Source organism: Heptranchias perlo, chromosome 3 (assembly GCF_035084215.1).
Source record: "Heptranchias perlo isolate sHepPer1 chromosome 3, sHepPer1.hap1, whole genome shotgun sequence".
In the NCBI taxonomy this organism is placed as follows: domain Eukaryota; kingdom Metazoa; phylum Chordata; class Chondrichthyes; order Hexanchiformes; family Hexanchidae; genus Heptranchias; species Heptranchias perlo.
Window position 1 is genome coordinate 37,848,050 of NC_090327.1, and position 17,764 is coordinate 37,865,813.

At 48.1% G+C, this 17,764-nt stretch overlaps 1 protein-coding gene across 3 annotated transcripts in view; it reads left to right on the plus strand.

Moving 5' to 3' along the window:
- kif9 (kinesin family member 9) overlaps window positions 1-17,764 on the plus strand; it is a 73,490-nt gene that overhangs the window by 52,256 nt on the left and 3,470 nt on the right. Inside the window, exons 17-20 of one of the 3 annotated variants that reach the window (XM_067978879.1) lie at window positions 3,522-3,730; window positions 10,154-10,333; window positions 14,679-14,791; window positions 17,191-17,295. In XM_067978879.1, the coding sequence (XP_067834980.1) occupies window positions 3,522-3,730; window positions 10,154-10,333; window positions 14,679-14,791; window positions 17,191-17,295 (607 nt within the window). Of the gene's footprint in view, window positions 1-3,521; window positions 3,731-4,807; window positions 4,910-10,153; window positions 10,334-11,923; window positions 11,980-14,678; window positions 14,792-17,190; window positions 17,296-17,764 lie in introns of those variants that run through there. The other 2 variants (XM_067978885.1, XM_067978887.1) reach the window with 2 other exon arrangements.

Below are 17,764 nucleotides of genomic sequence, written 5' to 3' on the forward strand. Positions count from 1 at the left end.
ATGGGATGCATCCTAGGTTGCTGAGGGAAATAAGGGTGGAAATTGCGGAGGTACTGGCCATAATCTTCCAAACATCCGTAGATACGGGTGGTGCCGGAGAACTGGAGAATTGCAAATATTACACCCTTGTTCAAAAAAGGGTGTAAGGATAAACCCAGCAACTACAGGCCAGTCAGTTTAACCTCAGTGGTGGGGAAATTCTCAGAAACGATAATCCGGAACAGAATTGACAGTCACTTGGACGAGGGTGGATTGATTAGGGAAAGCCAGCACGGATTTGTTAAAGGCAAATCATGTTTAAGTAACCTGATGGAGTTTTTGATGAGGTAACAGAGAGGATAGATGAGGGCAATGCAGTTGATGTGGTGTATATGGACTTTCAAAAGGCGTCTGATAAACTGCTGCACAGTAGGCTTATCATCAAGATTGCGGCCCATGGAATAAAGGGGGCAGTAGCAACATGGATACAGAATTGGCTAAGGGACAGGAAACAGAGAATAGTGGTGAACGGTTGTTTTTCGGACTGGAGGGAGGTGTAAAGTGGTATTCCCCAGGGGTCTGTGTTGGGACCACTGCTTTTCTTGATATATATTAATGACTTGGACTTGGGTGTCCAGGGCACAATTTCAAAATTTGCAGATGACACAAAACTTGGAAGGGTAGTAAACAGTGAGGAGGATAGTGATAGACTTCAAGAGGATATAGACAGGCTGGTGACATGGGCGGACACGTGGCAGATGAAATTTAACGCAGAAAAATGCGAAGTGATACATTTCGGCAGGAAGAATGAGGCGAGGCAATAAAAACTAGAGGGCACAACTCTAAAAGGGGTACAGTAACAAAAAGATCTGAGGGTATATGTGCACAAATCGTTGAAGGTGGCAGGGCAGGTTGAGAAAGCCGTTAAAAAAGCATACGGGATCCTGAGCTTTATAAATAGAGGCATAGAGTACAAAAGAATGGAAGTCATGATGAACCTTTATAAAACACTGGTTCGGCCACAACTGGAGTATTGTGTCCAGTTCTGGGCACCGCACTTCAGGAAAGATGTGAAGGCCTTCCAGAGGGTGCAGAAGAGATTTACTAGAATGATTCCAGGTATGAGGGGCTTTAATTACGTGGATAGATTGGAGAAGCTGGGGTTGTTCTCCTTGGAACACAGAAGATTTTGAGGAGATTTGATAAAGGTATTTAAAATCATGAAGGGTCTAGACAGAATAGATAGCGAGAAACTGTTCCCATTGGCAGAAGGGTCAGGAACCAGAGGGCATAGATTTAAGGTGATTGGCAAAAGAACCAAAGGTGACATGAGGAAAATCTTTTTTAAACAACGAGTGGTTAGGATCTGGAATGCACTGCCCGAGGGGGTGATGGAGGCAGATTCAATCAAGGCCTTCAAAAGGGAACTGGATAAGTACTTGAATGGAAAAAATTTGCAGGGTTACGGGGATAGGGCGGGGTAGTGGGACTAGCTGGATTGCTCTTGAATAGAGCCGGTGCAGACTTGATAGGCCGAATGGCCTCCTTCCACGCTGTTATCTTTCTATGATTCTTTCTATGATTCTATGAGCGCGCAGCCCGCCCATCTGAAACAGGCGTGAGGCTGCTTTACTGTGCAAATCGGAGCCCTATGCTGGTTGTAGGACCCTGGTGCAAAATGTAGGTACAAATAGGCAGAACTTTTGCCGTGCAAGCTATGCCTAGTTGTACCAGGTCTGGAATGGCCTAACCAGCAGTCGTTAAAGGGACTGGCGTGGGTCACTCAAAAAAGACAGCCACAAAACTTTTTCTCAAAATTTTCGTGGAGCGAGAAGGAGCAGGCTACTCCTGCCTCCCCAAAAAGGCTGTGGGCCCTTGTTAAACGATTCTTAAGTGTAAAGAATGTTTTTATATGCTGAATTTATCTTGTACTGTCTCCGCTTGAAACAGTTTGTGCCCTCGAGATTTTGTAGAAAATATCTCCCCACATTAGTCTTTTTACATTTAGTACCTGATCACATCCCACTTCCACTTCGAATTCCATATCATTTCTCATGACATTGGATTTACTTTCATTATTTATAGTTCAATTATTTCTTTGAGATGAGACGTTAAAGCGAGGCACCATCTGCCCTCTCGGGTGGACATAAAAGATCCCATTGCACTATTCAAAGAAGTGCATGGGAGTTCTCACTGGTGTCCTGGCCAATGTTTATCCCTCAACCATCATTACTAAAACAGATTATCTGGTCATTATTCTCATTGCTGTTTGTGCGACCTTGCTGTGTGCCAATTGGCTGTGCTTTTCCTTACATTTTAGGAGTGTCTACACTTCAAAAGTATTTCATTGGCTGTAAAGCACTTTGGTATATCCTGAGGATATGAAAGTTGCTATATGAATGCAAGTTCATTCTTTCTTTAAAACCTGGAAGGGCAAATTGCTCTAGTCCCTTTGTGTATTGATATTATGAATGATTTCATTAAAAATTTCTTTGGTCAGCACATTCAAACAGAATGCATTCAGTTTTGGGCACCAATCCTCAGGAAGGATATAATGACCTTGGAGAGGGTGCAATGCAGATTCACCAGAATAATACCAGGGCTTAAAGGTTAAATTATGAGGACAGTTTGCATAAACTTGGCTTGTAATCCCTTGAGTTTTAACGGTTGAGAGGTGATCTAATCGATGTGTTTAGAATGATAATGGGATTCGACAGGGTAGATACAGAAAAACGATTTCCTCTGGTGGGGGAATCCAGAATCCTAGAGGGCACAATTTTAAAATTAGACCTTCTGGGAGGGAATCAGGAAGCACTTTTTCACATGCATGTGAGGAGGTGGGGGTGAGCAGGGTTTGAAGATAATTTAGCCTTCCCCCAGCGACCCAGCGGATAAAGACACCATGTGATGTAGGACTAACCTATCGAGAAGGGTCCCAGTTCAAATCCCAATCTGTGCTGAGTTAGTTTTTTTTTTTATTCGTTCACGGGATGTGGGCGTCGCTGGCAAGGCCGGCATTTATTGCCCATCCCTAATTGCCCTTCTCAGCTGAGGAAGTGACTGGCTGATGTTGGCCTGGGTATCCCTGGATTATGAGGGTGGGGGAAATCAGCCAGGGTGCCTGCATCTGATTGCTATCCAGTGATCCCTGCTGGAAAGGGGTGACGACAGAATCGGGTTCAACTGTGATACTTCCCACTGTCAAATTGTCTGTGGAACTGTATCGTAGCAAGAGTCAGCACCTTCTGGAGAGGAGGGAAGCAAAAGGGATGGGCAATCAATGCTGGCCTTGCTAGCGATGCCCACATCCCGAGAATGAAAGAAAAGGCAATTTCCAGCAGGGGTAACACAGAGATGAGGAGCAGGAACCATGGGACGATTGCAGTGCCATTACCACTGCCTCAGTTGAGATCAGCTAACTCAGCACAGGCTGGGGAATCAAAGGAAAAATTAATATTTAGCAAAAATAGTTTGGTCCGATCAGGATTCATTCCTCTTTCTAGTTTTATTCCTGTTTTCTGTTTTCCACTTTTGCGACTCAGCACTCCTCCACAGAAGGCGGCAATGTTTGATGTGTTCAAAATGGAGAAAGGGCGCGAGATTAACCGCATCCTGATTGAGAATAAAAGTATTCTCAGTGAAAAGAGGAAGAGCCTGAAGGAGCTGACTGAGAGGATCAACAACACCAAGGAGGAGATCGACGTCACTAACCGCGCACTCAACGTCAAGAAACAGGAGCGGCAGGACCAAGGTAACGCCACGAGGAAAGTATGCAGGTTCTGAGACACACGTGCCTAGATGGTCCCAGGCTCGATTACCCAGTCTATGCTGAGTTAGATGATCTGAACTGGGACAGTGGTAATGGCGCTGCAATCATGCCATGGTTCCCGCTCCTCATCTCTCTGTTACCCCTGCTGGAAATTGCCTTTTTTTTCATTCTCGGGATGTGAGCGTCGCTAGCGAGGCCAGCATTGATTGCCCATCCCTAGTTGCCCTGAAAAAATGGCAATACAACTGAGTGACTTGCTAGGCCACTTCAGAGACAACAATGTTGGTGTGGAACTGGAGTCATTTATAAGCCAGACCGGATAAGGACGCTAGGTTCCTTCCCTAAAGGACATTAGTGAACAAGTTGGGTTTTTGTGACAATTCGATTGCTTCATTGTCACTTTTTTTTTTAAAGCTGAATTCAAATGATCAAACTGCCATGGTGGGATTTGAACTCACATTGTTTGGATTACTAGTCCAATAACCTAACCACTAAACCCAATAAATATGTGTGTGAACGTTAGGTCAGGATAGGATCTGACTCAGCTGTGATAGCTTTCTGTGGTAGAATAGCTCACAAACACCGAGGGGCCGACTTTCGGATGGCCGAGTGGGGGCGGGGGGGGGGGGGCTCCTAAAATGGCGGAATCCCGGAGCGGGTTTGGAGCTTGGCTCCAACCCGCTGACTTCCGGGTTCCCCAGTGATGCGTTCAGGTGTGCGCGCAGCTCCCGGGGCAGGATGCTACTTTACATAGTTATTTAGATACTTGAGGTACTTGACAGACCTCATTGAGTGGAGATTTTGGCAGGGGTGCAGTTTTGAAGGATCCTCAGTGTGTTTCCCGTGCTGTGGTAAACATTCCCTGTTAAAACAGACGTGTTTCGGCCAGTGGGAGATGCAAAGGATTATTTGACAGGTGGGGGGAAAACCTCATTTATTGCAGCAGGGCTCTCTGTCACTTCAGACAAAGTTTTGGCTGCAACACCTTTGTCTTTCCACTCAAAATTCTTAATTTATACCCTAAACTCTGCTGTGCAAACACATTTACCTACTTTGCAGACCCCCTCAAACTCACATCGTCAGGATGGAGTGCACCATAGCTGCATTCATCTCTTCATCTGAGGACAAGCAACATCACCAACCTCACCAGGCATGCCGTCCACCTCCACCACGTGGAGCTCCACACACAGTGCTGCGCCACAGGCACCTGCACAACAGCACGGAGGGCAACAACAGAGAGAGCGGCGTCGCAGGAGGCACTACCCTCGGCACAGGGTCTACAGACTGAGGCTCAGCTTCCTGGACCTCTCTGAGGAGCAGTGCATACGGAGGCTCAGAGTCAGTCGCTATGTAGTCGTGGAGATCTGCAGCCTCCTTGATGCCGAGCTGCTCCCGGCTGGGCCGAGCAGCATCTTCTTACCTGTCGCTGTCAAAGTCACCAATGCCCACAACTTCGTCGCCACCGGATCGTTCCAGGGTGTCACCGGGGACATCGCCGGGGTCTCTCAGTCGTCTGCACACAAGTGCATAAGGCAGGTCACCGATGGCTTGTTTCGCAGGGTCTCACACTATATAAACTTCCCCATGGATGACCTCAGCCAGACGGAGAGGGCAGTGGGATTCCACGCTGTGGCTGGCTTCCCATGGGTGCAGGGTGTAATGGATTGCACCCATATAGCAATACGAGCACCTCCACACGAGCCAGGACTGTTCATCAACAGGAAGGGCTATCACTCCATCAACACTCAGCTCATCTGTGACCACTGCAAGAGATTCCTTCACGTGTGCGCCAGATACCCTGGCAGCTGCCACGATTCCTTCATCCTCCAGGAGTCCAACATCCCGCCCCTCTTCCACTCACCCAACACCCGCAAGGGCTGGCTCCTTGGGGACAAGGGATACCCCCCGCACACGTAGCTCATGACAGCTCTGAGGAATCCCACTACTGAGCAACAACATCGATATAACGACAGCCACATCGCTACCAGGTTTACAATTGAGCATGCTATAGGGCTGCTCAAGATGTGCTTCAGGAGTCTTGATCGTTCTGGGGGAGCGCTTCAATACGCACCAGACAGAGTTGGATGCATTATAGTCGTGTGTTGGCACAACAGAGAGGGGTGCCGCTTGAGGAAGCCCCATCCACATCTACCACCCACATTAAGGAGGAGGTGGAGGTGGAGGAGGAGGAGGAGGAGGAGGAGGCAGAAGGGGGCAGAAGTTATGCTGCAGCTATACAAAACCCTGGTTAGACCGCACCTGGAGTACTGTGAGCAGTTCTGGGCACCGCACCTTCGGAAGGACATATTGGCCTTGGAGGGAGTGCAGCGTAGGTTTACTAGAATGATACCCGGACTTCAAGGGTTAAGTTACGAGGAGAGATTACACAAATTGGGGTTGTATTCTCTAGAGTTTCGAAGGTCAAGGGGTGATCTGATCGAAGTTTATAAGATATTAAGGGGAACAGATAGGGTGGATAGAGAGAAACTATTTCCGCTGGTTGATGATTCTAGGAGTAGGGGGCACAGTCTAAAAATTAGAGCCAGACCTTTCAGGAGCGAGATTAGAAAACATTTCTACACACAAAGGGTGGTAGAAGTTTGGAACTCTCTTCCGCAAACGGCAATTGATACTAGCTCAATTGCTAAATTCAAATCTGAGATAGATAGCTTTTTGGCAACCAAAGGTATTAAGGGATATGGGCCAAAGGCAGGTACATGGAGTTAGAGCACAGATCAGCCATGATCTTATCAAATGGCGGAGCAGGCACGAGGGGCTGAATGGCCTACTCCTGTTCCTATGTTCCTAGGAGAAACCCATGGGCAGAACAGTGGCTCACCTGGCTGCTCGTGAGGCCAGGGCGTCACTGATATGTGAACGGTTCTCCTAACATCAGACAGTGTAAAGAGTCCTGTCCTCACCACCTGGACAGAGCAGTGGCCACACCAGCCCTCCCCCCACCCCCTGCACAAAATAGTCGTGCAACTACACATACACCCACTGTCGAGTGACCCAATGGGTGGCATCAAGTGTGGGCATTCAGGGTGAACCTCATGAAAGGGCCTTATTACACAAGCCAGTCAAGAATGGCCAAGATGTGGCAGTAGTGGTGACAATAATAATATTTAATGCGCCATTAACAAAAATTAAATATAAATAAAAAACATGACAAACTGTCAGTCACCCTTGTGCATCTCCTTTGTGCTCACAAAACCTTTGCCTTTCACTTCCGACTATTCCTACGTGGTGCATCCCCTGTGACTGCAGCAGAGGTAGTGGCAGATTGCTCTTGTTCATGTCCTGGCCGATTAGATTCTTTGGGCCTACGCCCTCTGGGTTTCGGTGCCCATGAGGGCCCCTCCAAAGACTGCTCTACCTGCACCTATGCAGGGGCAGACTCGGCCACCTGGAGAGGAGGCAGCATTGCGGGTACTGGTTGAGAGGGAGGCAACGGATGAGATGTGGGGGCGCTTTGAGTGGCGTCCCCACTTGCATGTCCCCTTTCACCATCTTCCCTCCCCTGGGCCAGGCCCACACCACTCCTACCACTCTGCTGGACGACAGTTTGGAGGACATGTGTAAAGCCTTGAAAGGCCAGTGCCAGAGTATCTGCCCGCCTGTTTAAGGCGGCAGAATGTTGTTCACCCTGAATCCGAAGGGCCGTTGTCAGGGCCTCAATGGACTCATTGGTGAGCTGTGCTCGAAGCACAATGGAGGCTAGCCTGCGCTCCATCGTAAACATTCCCACACTTACCCGCGACACTATCTCAGAGATGCCCTCACGCTCCTGTGACAGTATCTCAGAATTGCCCATCCTTACCTGTGCCAACATTCCACTCTTGCAGGCGTTGGACTCCTCAATCTTCTGCGCGATTGTGGAGAGTGTGTGTGGCACCTGTTCCAGCACCTCGCAAATGTGCTGCTGCCCCTCGATCATTCTCCTTTTCATGGATGGCCCCCAGGGTTCAGCATCTGCATCCAGCTAAGCAGAGCCTGGAGAAGAGTGCGCCCACCGATGCAGACACTCCACAGCTGCCCCTGCCACCAGTGTCTGCTGGTGCTCACATGTTTGTGGTGACTCACCATGTGAGACCCCAACTAAGTGAGAATGGGGACCCACCGAGGTGTGTGTATCTGCGCTGGTGGATGGCTCACTCAGATGTGACGGTGCCCCCTCAGAGGCCGGCAGGTCCTCTGAGGAATCGCCCTCCACCGTCACGGCGGTCGCTGAAGGCCCTGTAAGAGAACAGAAGGCAATATTAAGCATGATGACAGATGTTGAGGTGCTGAAGATGGCAAGGCATATTAACATCAATTGCTATTGTGTGTGCTGAATGATAAAGTTCTGTCACCAGCCATTTGTCGGGTGCCAGTCTCCGCGTCCCTGACGGACAGGCACTCGAGGGTGCGGCTCAGTTCCAGAGCCTCCTGCTCCGCGTCTGTGAGGACAACTAGATGTTGCGCCCCCCACCCCCGGTCCTTGCCCTCTCCCATGCATTCTGGGCTCTCTTCTCTCCGGGGAGAAAGTAGAGAGGCGTGAGTGAGTGATGGTGACGTGGCCAACCGGTGAGGCTGACCGTGAAAGAGATGCATCAGAGGGTGAGTATGAGACAGAGCCATGACATTGTATGAGGATTGGGTTGAGTGGTAGTAGTGGGATGAGTACTGGAGAGGTGAGGAAGTGGTGAGTAAGTGCAGGTAAGTTGAGGATGAGGTTTGAGTGTGTGTGAGGAGTGATGTGATAGAGCAGTGTTGGCAGTGCAGAAGGAGTTGTAGGGTGGGGGCGGTGATGTGGAAGACGGAGTGTAGGAGAATGAGTAAGTGTACTCACTTTGGCTGACCTAGTTAGGTCATTGAAGCGCTTCCTGCACTGTATCCAGGTGCGGGAGACATCGCAGCTGCTGGTGACCTCCTCTGCCACCTCGAGCCAGGCCTTCTTGGTGGCAGAGGCAGACCACTTCCTCCCGTCCGCCGGTTAGAATATATCCCTTCTCCTCCTCACCCCATCCACTAGCACGTGGAGTGAGGCATCACTAAATCTGGGAGCAGCCTTTCCCCTGGGCTGCTCCATTCTGTAATTTTGGGTGTTTGCTCCTGGAGCAGCATTGGAGGACTACCCCTTTAAATAAGGCTCCTCCAGATGACAGCCTGTGATGCGGGTGCACAGTCCACCCGCTGCGCAGGTTTACGACGGGAAACCCGGAAGCCACATTAAGTGACTGCAATTTTCCCGCGATCGCGTGGGGAACGGACGGACTTTACTGGGCGGGTTACCCACGCGCCCAGTCGCCTCCCCGCTGCCATCCCGCCTCCCTGGTAATATCGGGGCCCCAGTGTCCAGGCTCATACTCTTGGCCAAGGTATCAAGGCAGCCAGTGTCTATGGCTTATGCCCAGTTTGAATCAACTGATTCCAGCCTGAAAACAAAAAGGGGATAAAATTGGAGGGGAGGAATATTCCTAACCATAGTAATGTCATCCTGTGCATTGAGCACTTATGGACAGAGCTACAATTTGGATGGTTCAGTCTTCAAGTTCTCCTCCCCCGCTGTACTCCCCTGCCCGTGTGATGTGTCGCAAGGTAAATTTAACAGGTTTGTACTGCCTAGTGCCTCCTCGCAGCCAACCGAATGGGACATTAGTGGGGGTGAGGGAGCAGGTAATTTGCTTCTGTCTTAGCATCAAAGATATAAGTCCGAGCTAAGGCATGGAGAAATAGGATACTGTGATATTTTAACTTTTCCAGAAATGGCCCTTTTGCCAACAGCCCTCAGGCCCCATTCATAAATGCCCCAGCCTACAACTTTATGATTTTACTACTGGATCGGGGGAGGGGGTTCTTGTTCAAATCATGTTCCCAGCTCCGCACGATGGCTCAATGGGTAGACAGAGCTGGAAGATCCAATTTCAATTCCCTGGTTTGTGCTGAGTTAGCATTCAGCTGCACTACAATTGGACTTGGCACCCATGTGCCTGGGGTGGGGAGGGGAAATGAGCCAGGGTTCCTGTTTCTGATAGCTATCTGATGATACCTGCTGGAAAGTGTATGCCTTCAGACAAGGACAGGATCAGACTGGTGTGTGATGCTTTCTGTGGTCAAATAGCCTAACACGTCTCACTTTATAGGCTCATGCATGTAGAATGGTTACTTGGGCGAGATAATGAAAGATAATAGATGGCCAGCAATAGGTCAGATACAATAGCCACATAGCTCATTACCAGCTACCTCTTAAACTGTATATAATTCAAATGTCCTGTTTAATTCATGACCAGATTTGTACTTGACTCACTACCATCTATTATCCTCAATATAGCTCAGTGTGCTTATAACAGAGTTCTGTACTAAGGACCATAGCCTGAAAATACCCAAGCTTCTTTGATTTTTGGCCCTTTCCATACCTGACAGGTGAATACATAAACGAACAAGGTGACCCTGTAATCGACGAAGATGAGTTCAACCTGATCATGCAGCTGAAGGATCTGAAACACCATTACCGACTTGACTTTGACACGTTGCGAGACCTGCGGGTGGAGCTGCAGTACTGCCAGAGGCTGGTGGACCAGTGCAGGCTGCGGCTGCTGACAGGTAAGGGAAGCCCACTCAGCCCCAAGGTGCGCTAGGATTCAACAGCAGCACTTACATGACCAGGACCATCAATATTAGCCAGAAAAAAACAAAACCAGTTTTCATTTATCCAAAATGAATCCTCACCCAATGACAATGCTGCATTGTTGGAGTGTCTGTCCTTCAGGTGTGACTCTGTGCCTATTTCTTTGACTCAGATGGATTTTAAAGATGCCATGGCACTATTGAAAGAAGAGTAGAAAGTTGTCCTGGCCAATATTCCTCCCTCAACCAAAAACAGATTTACTGGTTATTCATCCCAGTTCTGTTTGTGGGATCTTGCTTTGCACAAAAAAGCTACAAAGTAACTCATTGGATGTGTGAGGTACTTTGATACATTTCTGTATTTGACCTATTGCTGGCCATCTGTTATAAATGTAACTCTTTTACTAAACCATATAGAACATAAGAAATAGGAGGAGGAATAGGCCGTACGGCCCCTCGAGCCTGTTTCGCCATTCAATCAGATCATGGCTGATCTTCAACCTCAACTCCATTTCCCGCCCGATCCCCATATCCCTTGATTCCTAGAGTCCAAAAATCTATCCATCTCAGCCTTGAATATATTCAATGACTCAGCATCCACAGCCCTCTGGGTAGAGAACTCTAAAGATTCACAACCCTCTGCGTGAAGAAATTCTTCCTTTTCTCAGTCTTGAATGGCCGACCCCATATCCTGCGATTATGCCCCCTAGTTCTAGACTCTCTAGCCAGGGGAAACAATCTCTTAGCATCTACCCTGTCAAGCCCCCTCATAATCTTATATGTTTCAATTAGATCACCTCTCATTCTTCTAAACTCCAGAGAGTATAGACCCATTCTACTCAATCTCTCTTCATAGGACAACCCTCTCATCCCAGGAATCAATCTAGTGAACCTTCGTTGCACCGCCTCTAAGGAAATTATATCCTTCCTTAGATAAGGAAGCCAAAACTTTGCGCAGTACTCCAGGTGAGGTCTTACCAAAGCCCAGTACAACTGTAGTAAGACTTCCTTACTCTTTTACTCCAACCCCCTTGCAATAAAGGCCAACATACCATTTGCTTTCCTAATTGCTTGCTGTACCTGCATACTAACTTTTTGTGTTTCTTGGGCATGTGGCAAACCCACATGAACCAAACTTACCATTTCCAACGCGATCGCACGTTGATTGCTGATGATTAACATCCTCTCCGAGTTCCGCGCCCGACAGCAAGCCTGATTTACAGGCTGGCTGCCATCAGGAGCTGCAATGCAAGGCGGGGGGTGGGAAAGAGAGAGAGCCAGACGTCATCCGACACTGGACTGGAAGACCGCGGGTGGGGGGGCGGTGGAGAGGGGATGATCGGGGGGAGAGGGGAAGATCGGGGGGGGGAGATCAGGAGAAGATCGGGGGGGGAGAGGGGAAGATCAGGCAGACATGGGAGGACATCGGGATGGTGAAGAGGGGGACATCGGAGCGGGAGACATCGGACATCGGAGCAGGTTTCAAAGGTAGGTGAATTTAGTGTTTTAACATCATTGCATGTTTTTTTATTTAATGTATTTAGTTTTTCTTTCTCCCTGATCCAGCCCTTCATGCCTGGTTTCAACAGGCGTGAATCAGAAGCAGTGGGCAAGCTGCCCAGGTAAGTTAAAAATCTTTCTAATCACTTACTCTGTCGCAGGTAAAGTGCCTTAAGTACCACATTGAGGTACATTTGGTTCTTTAACTGTCATCCCGCTGGCTTTAATTGCTGGTGGGACTTCCGGTTTTGGGTTGCCCGCACGCACACAGGTGGGTCCCTGGGAAACTCGGAAGCCAACGGGTTGGAGCCGGCTTCCGAACCCGAACGGGATTTGCACGATTTTCGGTACCTCCCCCGCCCCCAACGCACCCACATTTGCCTCCTAAAATCATCCCCTTTGTGTCCTCCTCACAGTTTACTTTCCCACCTAACTTTGTATCGTCAGCAAATTTGAATACATTACACTCGGTCCCTTCATCTAAGTCATTAATATAGATTGTAAATAGCTGAGGCTATTCTATAGACTAGAAGATCCCAGGTACAATCTTAGGTCCTTTATGAATGCTTTCTGCTCTCTCCAATCTTGAATCCAATGACCACACCACAGTGTTACTCAACGTATGATCTCACTAATGCCACATAAAGCATCACTTTACGCTTCACAGTTTACACAGTGGTATTCCTAATGCTCAACCTTCATATGGAGAGCACAGTGATTGTGGGTAGAGACCTAACCCTACTTCTTGTCAGGCTTCCCTGTGACCCAGACAAGCATTCATGGTAGTCTATGTGAGATACAATGACATAATACATGGTCTGCCTTCCATCGATCAGGGAAGGAGTTCACCTTTTAGTCCGACCCACACATGTCATAATCCAGACTAGACTAAAACCCTGAAAAACCCACTTGGCACAGGTTCATAGACGCACCATTGGCGCTGTTGCCAACTCTGATGACCTATCTGTTAAACTTCAATTAAAACAAGGGATCCCACCCCCCTCCCCATCCCCAATGCCGTTGACCCAACCCATCCCTCCTAGTGACCACGAATTCACAGCCAGGAACTGACACCCAACATTGCAATGGGAAAATATCTACAGCAGTCCTCAGAGGCCACAAAGGACCTACCAGCTCAACCAAAATCCACAAGGTGCTCCAAACCCAAAGTAACTAGGAGCGCAAACAGGCGAGCTAGAATCCCAACACACGAGATGACACACTGAAAGTGGGCTGATCCAGTCTAGGGGAGAGCTAAACAACCTGCTCTCTGCAGGCATTGAGAGGATGTTATTGCTATACTGTGAGCAGGGAAACAAGCCAGGAAAGCTTTTGGAATATACCTTGCACAAGCACGCACAGCATAGAACCACTAAATCAATGCTTCAGCCGGACAGCCAACCCACCAAAATCAACAAGGAATTTTCCTCCTTCCGCATCTCTGAAGCACAGGAAACTGAATGCTTCGCAGTCGAGCTCATACTTCTCCTGGAGGAGAACCCACAGCAGCCAGGCCGATCATAGATGCCAAAGTCCAAAATATTGGCTACAGACCTCCCATTTGGCAAAGTACCAGGCTAGATAGCAAATTCCACAAAGTCTTACTCCTTGAACTGACCATGAACTAATGAGGTTTTCCCACCACATTCCAGAGTTGGGTACACTCCCAGAAACCATCACTCTAAAGCATTAAAAGGGAATGAACTCCAATGCCTGAGCATTATACAGGCCCAGTTAGCCCTAGCATAGTACGCCCAAACCAAACTGAGTTCACACAAGTATACTAGCCCTAGTCCTGTTTCTGGATGTGGGAAAGGCTTTCACTTTGTAGAGAGGAGCTTGCTACTCCCCATCCTTTTTTTTCAATTTGTTCTCAGGGCAACACTGGCAAGGCAACATTTATTGCCCATCCCTAGTTGCCCTTGAGGGGATTAAAAGTTAACCATGTAGTGTGCGACTGGAGTCACATGTAAACCAGACTAGGCAGGAGTGTCAGATGCCCTTCCCTGAAAAACATTAGTGAGCCAGTGTTTTTTTTATATGACAATCCAGCAGCTTTCATGATTATTTTTTCTGATGCTAATTTATCATGGTGGGATTGCGAGCTCATGGCCTCTGGGTTGCTAGTCCAGTACTATCACCACTACATTACCTTCCCCACCCCCTGTTTCTCTTCTCTGCACTCATCCCTCACGTAGCATGCCAACCAGAACTATACACAGTACTCCAAGTGTTGTCTGACCTTGCACTATAAGCCTCGGCATAACCTCAGTAGTCACTCTGTAGTTACATCCTCACTGATTTCCTCCTGTAATGGGGGACCAGGCAGGGCTGCCTTGGAGATACTGCGGGCAGCCAGGAAGGGAATAGAAAGAGCTTTGACAAGGAGAGACAAGAATGGAGATGGCAGGAACAGTGAATGTCTCAGCCCCCAAGAGGAAGCAGGTTAGAAATACATTTTTTTTATCTCAACCAGATGCTAAATTTGACCTCAGTATCCCTGGATTAGGACAGGGGAAGATCAGACAGGATTCAAACTTCTAAACTCAGTGACCTGATACTGGAAGGACTTCTGTGTTTGGACATAGGGTGAGGGTGGGATTTGGTTCACCTGTGATGCCCCCAATTTCAAAACCCTGTTGACGCTCACTGTCTAGACTCACAAATAAATATTGGCAACTTCAGCACAGAGGCAGGCTAGTGCTAGTGGAACCATCCCACAGCAAGGAGTCAGAAATTTCAGAAAGTAGGGGCGACAATTGGCAAAATGATATAAGTAGTGATTTATTTTATTATTTGTTTCTTTTTGTTTCCCGTACAGAGTTTGATATTTGGTACAATGAGTCTTTTCTAGTTTCTGATGATGTTCGACTTGCACCACAAGTAGATAGCATCCGACCAGGGTTGATCCCCTACTCCAGAATGATATCTTTGGTAAGTTTATCAGGACGCCTTGCACCACAGATGTATAGACTAGCTCCTCCTACTCTTGTTAGAAGTTGGCTTGTGTTAGCTTGACTCACTGGTAGAGCTCCACCAAGAAACATGGCCATTCGGTCCATCAAGTCAGTGCTGGTGTTTTTCGCCACATGAGCCACCCCCCAGTCTAAATCCCCCTTTCCTGCTCTCTTCCCATACTCTTCTATATTCTATCTATTCTAATCCCAAACTCCTGCTCACTCCCTATACTCTTTAATATCTCACCTAATCTAATCTCACTCTTACTCCCTGTATCCTTTAATATTCCACCTAATCTAATCCCACTCTCCTGCTCACTCCCCATACCCTTTAATATCCCATCTAATCTAATTCCACTCTGGCTTACTCCCCATATCCTTTAATATCCTATCTAATTTAATCCCACTCCTGTTCACACCCTGTATCCTTTAATATGCCACCTATCTAGTCCCACTCTTGCTCACTCCCCATGTCCTTTACTATTCCACCTAACCTATTCCCACACTCCCACTTGCTCAGCAAGCCTTTTAATATCCCACCCAGTCTAATCACACTTTGCTCACTCACCGTATTCTTTAATATTCCACCTAATCTACTCCCACTCCTGCTCACTCCCCGTATCCCTTACTATTCCACGCAGTCTAATCCCACTCTCCTACTCATTCCCCATGCCCTTTAATATCCCACCTAGTCTAATCCCGCTCTCCTGCTTGCTCCCCATACTCTTGAAAGTTGCACGAGGATGGAATACTTTGTGCATTGTAGAAGTTGTGAGATGTTTGCCTTACAGGTCCAGGTTCTGGAGGATTTCATCAGCAACAGCTGCAAGCTGGTCGATGCACACAAGGCTGAAATGGTCAGCCTTAGTGAGCAACTGGCCGCACATCACAATATTAAGGAGGGAGACGTTTTTATAGATGTGGTATTAAAGACCAAGGTACCTAGAGGAGGAGGGTGGGTCTCTGTCAGAAAAAGGGCCAGAAGTCGTGGTCGGGTAGTGAGGCAGGAGGTTGCTCTCCAAAGGTTTCTCTCCTCTGGAGAGAGATGACATGGAGACTCAAGAGTTGGTTGTGACTGGTGAGATTGTGCCATGCACTGGGGCAATCCAGCAGCCTGTCAGGGAAGGAGGGAAAAAGAGAAAGAGTAGCAGACAAGTTATGGTATTAAGGGTTTACAGATAGAGTTCTGTACAAACCGGACCTTGAACAACGAATGGTATGTTGCCTCCCTGATGCACGGGTCAAGAGTTGACGGAATACTAAAGCGAGCAGGTGAGGAACCAATTGTTGTTGTGCATGTGGGAACAAATAACATAGGTAGGAGTAGACCAGAGGGCATTCAGAAGGAAGTTTAAGGGAAGGACTTCAAGTGAAGTAATTTCTGAAATACTATCCATGCCACGTGCTAGTGCAGAGACAGATTAGGCACCAACACGTAGTTGATGCTTTGTTGTAAGGATTCAGGAGTTTGATTCCTCAAACAGTGGAGCACCTTTTAGAATAGGGGGAGCCCATACAGACCGGATGGGCTCCACCTAAACAAAAGGGGCGTAAAGGTGTTGGCAGGCCGGATAGATAGAATGGTGGGGGAGTGTTTAAACTAAATGCGGGGATTGGTTGCAGTTGGTGTAAGAGAACACCAATACTGATTGGAGCAAACTTTAAAGGTGTACCAGTGAAAACAAAAATCGATGTTTAGTAAGTCCAATTCCGAGGGTGGAAGAAAAACAAAGGAAAATGTTAATAAAGCAAATGGGAAATGTAAAAAAAACAATGGTATTGTGCTTGCATTAATGCAAGTCTGACAAATAACATGCATCTATGGTGCAGGGTCAGTTCTGATGAAAGGTCTTCGACCTGAAACGGTAACTGTTTTCTTTTTCCACAGACGCTGCCTCACTTGCTGAGTATTTCCAGCATTTTCTGTTTTTATTTCAGATTTCCAGCATCCACGGTATTTTGCTTTTGAAACAAGATGTGTGACCTAGAAGGCCTTGCAGGGGGTGATAGATTGGATCTCTGAGGTGGTTGGGGGGGCGGTGGGTGGGTAGGTGCTACCATTGGCCTCAGTATCATGGGCTAGGGAGGGGAAGATTTCTGCAGCTGATTGCCATCCAGTGGCACTTCCTGGAACTCACGTGTGCAGATGTCAAATGAGAACAGGATTTGGCCTCTGCTGTGAGGCCCTCCATGGTCCAATAGCCCACCCACACATGAAGAGCGACCAACTGAGATGAGGTACTGCAGTGCCTGCCACCAGCCAGGGATCCTTTTCCACGGCACAATGCAGCGCCTTCGGGAGTGGAGTGGAGAACATTGGTGCATGAGGGCAAACCGCCTGGTCTTACATACTCTGTGCCCCCCCTGTCCACCTAGGAAGAAGATGATAAGGAGAAGTTCCACCGCATCCAGCATGAAATCCTGATGGAGAATCCGGACTCAGTCTCATTTTACAATGCACGGATGAGGCTGGAACAACGGGTAGGTGAAGGGCTGGACAGACAATGGGTCGAGACTCAGGCTGGGGGGGGGTGCTCAGTAAGGGGAAGAAAATCATCGTGGTGGGGGGAGATGAGACAATGAATTCTTTATTCCGTACCCTACGCACGCTGTCGGAGTGTAGCCGACTGGCACAGGTTATGGGGCTGAGCACGTAAAAATGGCGCCATGACTTTGCAGATTAGCAATACTCCACGTTGTCTCCCTGTGGAACCTCAGCACCAGTGGCAATGCGCCTTTTCGTTTTTCCCCAACTAAGGGTTCTTTACCCTTCATATCAGACAGATCGTCACCAAACCTCGGGAGGCAGTCTCCAGCTTCTCTGCAGGATTAGGTTGGATTAGCCTTGTGCAGTGGTGAACATTCTGTTAATGAATCCAGCCTGTCCTGATATATTTGTGTTCCTCATTCAGTGTTTTCCCAGGAGTGCAAGACGTTCACACTGGTCAGT